The 8,051-nt window shown below is 48.0% G+C and overlaps 1 protein-coding gene across 1 annotated transcript; it reads left to right on the forward strand.

Moving 5' to 3' along the window:
- Nucleotides 1-6,762: 6,762 nt before the first annotated feature.
- Nucleotides 6,763-7,698, forward strand: LOC104014859 (olfactory receptor 51Q1-like). Its single transcript, XM_009467535.2, is given in 3 exon segments — nt 6,763-7,337; nt 7,339-7,442; nt 7,445-7,698. Coding segments are annotated over 3 exon segments (771 nt in total). The 5' UTR covers nt 6,763-6,924.
- Nucleotides 7,699-8,051: the final 353 nt, after the last annotated feature.

Genomic DNA, 8,051 nt, shown 5'->3' on the forward strand with positions numbered 1-8,051 from the left:
ATCAATCGAGCACAAAATGGAAAAAAAGGTTTTAGGAAAAACTCACTTGTTTGGGGCCAAATGCCATAAGCCTCTAAAAGATGTCCATCTAGTTGCATATCGTTACCTTCCTTATCCAGTGGCGAGTCAGATACCGCCAGGAGCTTACCTGGTCTGTGCTGTGCATCTTAGGATGGGACAGACAATCCCTCAGCAATGCTTATTTCTCCCCCATAACTGTGACGGAGGCAGTTAGCCCCATGCCAGAAGAGCGATGTTGTTGATGCTGTGTTTTTAATGGAGAGATGTCCTCTGTGCAAAGAACGCATATAAGATGCTACTATCCTTCCTGTCTTGGTGAGATGGTAACAGTTTAAGGTGAAAAAGTTCCTAAGCATAATAGCTACCCAAAAGAACAACTCTGGACCAAGACATCCAGGTCCCAAACTGCCCCATCACTGCAGCAGGCACAGACCTACCTGGCATCTCACCTGCTCGATGTGCTTCAAATGCTCAAAGGCGTGCCCAGCAGAGGCCCCATTCTCGCCACTGGCAGCCTCAGAGCCACCCTGTCTACCTCTGCTCCTTCAGCTTGGAGATGTGTCTGTCACTGTGTCTGCATGTCCATGCCTGCACATGCACTGAGGTCCAGCCGAGGCTGTGCGTGCAGCCTGGAAAACACCTCAGCTCAGCCAAAATCCCCAGCGTCTGGGGACCTGAGCTGCTGTCCAAGCACTAACACCTGTGCGGATCTCCACTAGATCTCCTCCAGCTGCAGCTTAGGCACACAGGGCACTTCTCAGGCACCACAGGGGGGTTTCTGTAACCTGCGGGTGTATCTACACCCAGTGACAGGGACCCCGAGGAGGCTCAGCACCTCCTCCAGCATCCAGACAGTCCTCAGCCTCCTGCTGTATACCTGATGCCGAGAGCAGCCTGGGGAAACGAAGGGAAGATCTGCGTGGCCGCTCTCCGGACGCAACGTGAGCAGACGCGAGCTCCCTGCTCTGTGCGGTGGCACGGACGTCGTGCAAGCATGTGCGCGGGACATCAGCGACACGAGACACGTGCCCTGCGAGGGGGGAGGTCTGCAGGTGTGTTTGCAGCACTGGCGCAGCTGTCACTGCAGCTGAGCACAGGCAAGGCTGAACAGCCTTCCAGCTAGCATTTGGCATTTTGTGACAGCACGGAGTTCACTGCAGGCAGAGAGTGTCTCCCGAGAAGCTGGGAGCACTCAGGCAGTCAGCTCCAGTGAGCTAGGTTTTGTCAAGGCTAGACTTGCCATGTTACCCAAGCCGTCTGATTTCTTCCATCTGTGCTGTGCAGAAGTTGCTCTCAGGCAGAGAGACACATGAACCAAGGATGAAAGGGCTCAGGGGAATGGGAATCTGATATTTTCTTCTAGTTTCAGTCATAAGGTTCACCCATTCCTCTGCACAAGGGACAAGATGTTTTTTCATCACTAAACCCAAACGCTTCTCTCGTTCACATCGCTGCGACTCCCAAACCCCAGCAGCCACATTAATTTAATTCTGTATTTACAACCATGCTGCGGAGATTGGCACAACAGCTCGCTGCCTTCTCTGCAGAGTTGAAAAGCGACCCCACCGGGGAGGGATCTTGCTGGGTGAGTTTGCTTTCCCCCCATTTCCAGCAGAATGAAAGAGTCCCGGGGTGGAGGTCAAGAAGCAGTTTTCTTCGGAATCCACGTAAGCAGGCGCACGTTCTGCAGTGGTGATATTTAACCACTGGAAGAAGTTAGTGGAAGCATTAGGAACATGCTGAATTCTTCAGCTTTTGAGTTTTTTTAGAATTTGTCTGAATAACTTTTTGGAAGATGATTTGGAGAAAAACAAGCTGCTGAGTTCAATACAGTGTATGTTAATGATCAGAGAGAGCATATGGAGTAATGACCAGTCTAGAAAGGTTTCTGGTATACACCAAATGTAGTTTCTGCCTGTTTCCCTATGTGACTGTAAGCCAAGGTCCACTGAAAAACAATATTGAAAGTGTCTTTGGATGGGGGCCCAGGGCTTATGTGTGGCTTTTAACAATGAATGAAATGGTCAAGGAAATATTTCAGGAGTGCTATGTTAAGGGTATGTTAACAGTATGTTAAGCAGTAGCATTTTAAGTATTCTCAGTGATTTCTCCCAGATCTGATTGGTTTTCATCCCAGAAATGAGGGGGTTTAGTGCAGGTGGAAGCTGCACGCACAGGGTGTCCAGGAAAACGTGAGCAAGCTGAGGAACGTTGTGCCCGAACCAGGACTGGAGACCAGCAGCATGGAGGGGACGGTGTACATGAAACAGCATATCCCCTCAACATCCTCGGACAGAAAACGGTGAGCTTGCAAGACTCTTGCTCTGACCCATAGCTCACTTTCCATGGTCCTATGTAGCCTTCAATAGACTTTATTGCCTGCAGCAGGGAGTCGCTGACGCCCGTGGGTGCCAGTCGCCTGCTGAATGGGTCTCGGGTGCCACCGAGCTGCGACCGCTGCTGTTGGGCTGCTGCTGCACCCCACCCCCGCTCTGCACCGCCGAAACACGGGGCAGGGAGATCCTGCAGCCTGCTCTGGTGTCTGACCTGTGCGGCTGCAGTCAGCCCCGTTCGTACCCCGTCCCTTTGATTTCCCCCCACCCCTGTCCTCCTCAACACCCCTTTCCCACCTTTGACCCTTCCCCTGAGGGTTCCTTTATCAGTTTTGCACAGTCCCACAGGACGCTCAGGTATCCCAAACCCTTTCGTCCATCATTTCCCACTTCTTATCAGCTACAAAGGCCAGGCTGACCCTCTCCAAAGCTGAGCTTGGAGTTTCTCAATGGCCCATCAACTAGTGGCTGAAAAGTTTTAGTCTTTGCTGTTGTCTCCATTATCTATCAGGTTTGCTCCTCTGTGTGTTTTGTGTCTTCCCCTGTTACTTCTCTTCCCTCTGAGCTGCAAAGGTCTTGACCGGACAACCTCAATGAAGCAGATGCTCTCACCTTCCACATACCCTTGCGGGTACTAGCAGGATTTTGGGAAGAGGCAACAAAAACCACCAAAGGCTTAAAATAATTTCCAAGCAAGGAAGAGCTGGGTGAACCAGGACTCCCCAGTCTGGAAGAGGGGTGATGGAAGGGGTGGGGAAGGGCTCTGTAAAATCTTGAGTGACTTGAAGAGGACATTCAGGTGTAATTGCTTGCTGTCTCTGCTAATACAATAACTAAGACACATTAAATAAAATAGCAGGTGGCAAATTTAAAACCAATTACAGGAGGTGTTTTTCATTCAGCAGGATTAAGCTTTGGAACATTTTGTCAGAGTGAACTGCAAACGCCAAAAGTCTGCAGGGGCTCAACCGAGCAGTAAGACAAATGCACAGGAAAAAAAATCCATTAAGGAATATTCAAGACAAAACACTGCTCTTGGTTCAGGAAGCTCCGGAGCCTCAGATCAATAGAAGTTAGCAGAGAAATGACCCCCCTGTGCTTGCTATGCACTTATTCCCTTCCTGAACGCTGCCCAGGTCACAGCATCGCACGGCCGGACCTACAAGCTCTCCCCAGAAGCACAGAGCTTCCTCAGGGGCTGTTCACCTGCCCAAGGAGCAGCAGACCGCTCTGCAACCACACCACCTCCCATCCCAAACCGAGGACAGTGAGAAAGAAACTGTCTGGAGCCTGGAGGCCTGTCCAGCCCCATGGAGCATGTCTGAGAGTGTGGCAAGGAGACAGGACATCGGGCTAGGAGAGGCCATGGGGTTTGGAAGGTGGGAGTCCTTCACTGTCATCTCGCCCTGGACAACCATGGTGAAACAGCCTCCTTGCCGCTGCATCCTCTCACCTTGCAGAGGAGTTTTGCACCAGGAGCGGCTCATCTGTGGTGATCCCAGTGCCAGCAAGGCAGTCAGACTCTGTAAAGCATCATTTAAAATGTTATTTATTAGAGCTAACACTATAAAGAAAAAGAGGACAGCATAGATAATCTTACATCCTTTCAGATGCTGGGAACCCCAAGTTGTGCAGGGTGGAAGGGGTCTCTGGTCAGCATGCAGCATGCCGTGCAAACCTCATCCGAGAAAGGGTTACCCCATTTTGGTCATTCAAGCTATTATAAGAAAATCTGTCCCCATAACCAGGGCTTCAGCAAAGAGACCTTGATGCAGGACGAAGAAAGGGCAAGGAAGGTGGTGGTGACTGTGGGGCCACAGAAGACAACGTTGCATTTGCTATCCATCCCATTACAAATCTGACACTTTCTCCCCTTGTGAACGCATTAGAGGAAGAACCTTTGTAATAAGAACCAAAAAAAGCAGGATACATGTGCAAGCTTCTGACAGCCTGTGAGAGGACTAGCCAGGATATGGATGACATTTCAGAGTGCATTTTGCAGACACTCCACCCAGAATATCTCCTCCAGCAGAGCTGGGACCAAGCGCTGGGTCACTGCACATACACAAATGGGGTGACTGCTGTCCTTGGAGGGTCCGACTACCACCATGTAAAACCAGTGTGGGCATGGGCTTCTTTCAAATGAGCAACGGAGAGATGCTGCAGCGTGGGTAAGACACAGAATGGGGGAAACGGATGAAGGGTGCCTGCATTACCGCTACGCACACCCCAGCACATCTCTGCTTGGCAGCAAAGAGGAGACGTAACACATTTGTGTGCAACAACACCACACGGGCAGCTGGCAGGCAGCTGACCTGCAGGTGATCAGAGCAGATAAATACAGCAGTTTCATCTGGCCACAACACATGAATGGACCTGAAATGCCATGCAAATCCAAGAGCAGGTGGAACTAGCTCTGCCCACCCCAGGCTTCAGCTCCCAACCCCCAGCAGGCTGTGAGCCTGCTGCTTGGCATCACCCAGCAGACTGCAGCAATTCTTCCATGCATGCAGAGGCAAAGCCAGGGCTCAAGAGACTTATTTCTTATTTAGACCCAACGCTACCTTGTGTTTCATGAGTGCAAGGCAGAGAAGGAGGTTTCTCTAGCGCCTGTATGTACAGCTCCTTGCATGGGGGACTTGATCCCCAATGCCTGTCAGCTGAAAGCAGATTTGACTCTGACTCCCTATTGGTTGCCTGTTCCCCCAAATTCCTTTATTCACGCTCCGTGGTGGGTTTCAGAGACCTCATAAGTGGCTGTTTGTGGACTCAGTAAGTTTGGCTTGGGTTTTCTCCCCACAGTCAAAACTGAGCCTCAGCTGTAGCAGAATTTGGGAGGTTTCCAAAATGCAAAGGGCAGGAACGTTGCCATGAGGTTTCATACCTCAGATGGCACTTGCAGAGCCTGATCTTGACGCTTAGAGGTTTCGTTACATGGTACCCAAGGGCAAAGTAAGGAAATACTGTTTAATCCTTTCTCTCTGTTCTAATTAATATGTTAACTCGTGGGGTTTTTTTCCTAGTTACGGGAGAGTTAGAAAATATTAGATCTAGAAAGGATCACTGTGATGGTTTCTTTTGACGTCCTGCATCACACTTCCAGAAGAATTTCATAACCAATTTACTCATCAAAACCATCGTATGGACTTCAGGCAAAGCACACATCTCAGAAGAATTTCTGTTCTTAGATTTACGGTTCCAAAAGATGAAGAATTTGTCATCTGTCCTTTTTTATTTTCAGATTTGCAAAGTAGCAGTGTCTCATTTCATCCAATTTCTGTGTATCTTCAGTTTCCAGTTACTGGGTCATGTTGTGCTTGTGGGTTATACTGAAGAGTCATCACTGTCAACCACGCACCGACTGGTGGACAATTTTTAGATCAATTCAGCTTTTCTTTTGCCAATCACGTAGTCTAAACTAAATAAGTAAGAGACTTCTTTCCCCAGAGAATAAGAAAAAACTCTCTCCTTTGAAATGGACTAGATGATGGTTGTAGGTCCCTTCCATCTGACTAGTCTATTCTATTCTGTATAACTCTGCAAGGTTTGATCTTATATAATGGTCAGCAGCAGCACTCTTCCTGAAGTTTCTGGACCTCCATTTCCCTGGAAAGATCTCTCCTTTGTAGCAGTGAGTGTTGTCATGCAAGGATTCAAGGGTTTCCACTCGGGAGAGATGAACCAGCAGGCACTGTGTCCCTGGTTCCCTGTCCCACACACCAGCACCGGCTGCCTCGTCCAGGCTATTCCTCGTGTCGTACATGGGGCACTCTGCATTGCCACAAGATTTATTCCTGCAGCTCTCTTTTTCTGAAAGATCTTTCTCTCTGCTGATACCTCAGGTGAAATTTGCATTAAATTTCAATTTTTTTCAAGACATTATTCAACTCTTATCTATTGGATGAACAATTGCAGGTGTTATTGGATAACAAGTTATATTTACCATGAATAAATTAAAACATCCTCAGTACTGTAATCCACCTTCCCAAGACAAAATCTGGATTACGGGGGGGTGCAAAAGTCTAACTCACTGCTGGATGGACATGTGTGATCTAATCATGATTTATGGCTTTAAACCAGTAGTATTTAAAAAAAAAAAAAACATTGCTATTGGGAACTTCTCACATATTGAGGTAGCTGATAAATTTCAAAACTCCTTGATGCTTTTGTCTAAATGTTTCTCTCATCGTGAATATTTTATCCTGTAGTCATCAATGAAAAGGGAAAAATAATCAGCAGCACATTCATTACCCACTGCTATGAGCTTGGGTAATTTATGAAATTGTATCATCTGCATATATAAGTATGCGTAAGTCTGTTTTCCGGTCTGTGGGCAGTACACTTATTTTTTGAGGTTTTTTTATTTCAGTGTAGATGCTCCCTGGTCCATCATGTGGTTGTCAACAGCTCCAGCTTCTCCTGTTACGCGTTCATCCTGGCAGGCATCCCGGGGCCGGAGGTTTCCCACATTTGGCTCTCCATCCCTTTCACTTGCATTTACATTGCGTCCCTCACAGGGAACTGCACAGTCCTCTTTCTCATCAGGACCGACCCAAGCCTCCAGGAGCCCATGTACCAATTCCTATCCATGCTGGCCACCACCAGTTTGGCTTTGTCTCTGTCTACAATGCCAACTGTGATGAGTGTTTTCTGGGTCAGCTACACGGAAATCAGGTTTGATGCCTGTTTTGCTCAGCTTTATTTTGTTCATTCCTTCTCCTTCATGGAGTCCTTGGTACTTCTGGCCATGGCCTCTGATCGCTATGTGGCCATCTGCTACCCGCTGAGATACTCCTCCATCCTCACCAGTGCCAGGATAGGCAGGATCGGGCTGGCTGCCCTTTCCAGATACCTCTTAGGAGGGCTGCCATCACTCTTCTTGCGGAGAAGGTTGCCCTTCTGCCAGTCCCATGTGCTCTCCCACACCTACTGCCTGCATCAGGACCTGATCAAGCCGGTGTGTGCGGACATCACATTCAATAGCTCTGGTCATCCTCATAGTGGTACCAGACCCATTGCTCATTGTTTTGTCATGTATTATGATTTGTAAGACAATTGCCAGCATCGCATCCCAAAGGGAGCATCTCAAGGCTTTGAAAACTGCCTGTCCCATATCCTGGCAGTCCTGATCCTGTACATCTCCATGGTTGGCTTGTCCATGGTTCACCATTTCAGCAAGCATGCTTCCCCTCTCGTTCATGTCCTCCTGGCCAGCGTCTACCTTCTGTTTTCCTCCATGCTGAACCCCATCATCTACAGCATAAAAATAAGGGGCATCCTCAAGGTCCTTATGCCAAGGAAGAGCTTCTGCCTTGCACCACAGCACATGAAGTACTTCTGCTAACTGCTCACCAGAAACTAGTGGGATGAACTCATTATGCCGTGTACACCATTGTTACTAATTGAATGTATACTTCTGGGTGAAGATAGAAGCAATTAATATTCAAATTAATTTAAGTCATTGTCCATGCTCCTTTATTCTGTGATTTATCACAGAATTTTCTCTACTCTGTGAGGTGTGTTGTATTACCACTGCCCACTGAAGGAATTCATGCTCCAGAAAAACTTAAATATGCAAGATTTTTTTCCTCATGGCCTCTGAGGTTGTAACATACCTTGCTCAAGTATTTCTAATGAGTACTGCAACGAAGAATTAAACTGCAGTCTAGAAAATAATTGAACATGTGATTAAATCTA

This window comes from Nipponia nippon, unplaced genomic scaffold (genome assembly GCF_047370975.1).
Source record: "Nipponia nippon isolate SJK-2023a ecotype South Korea unplaced genomic scaffold, ASM4737097v1 scaffold_2, whole genome shotgun sequence".
NCBI classification, from domain to species: Eukaryota; Metazoa; Chordata; class Aves; order Pelecaniformes; family Threskiornithidae; genus Nipponia; species Nipponia nippon.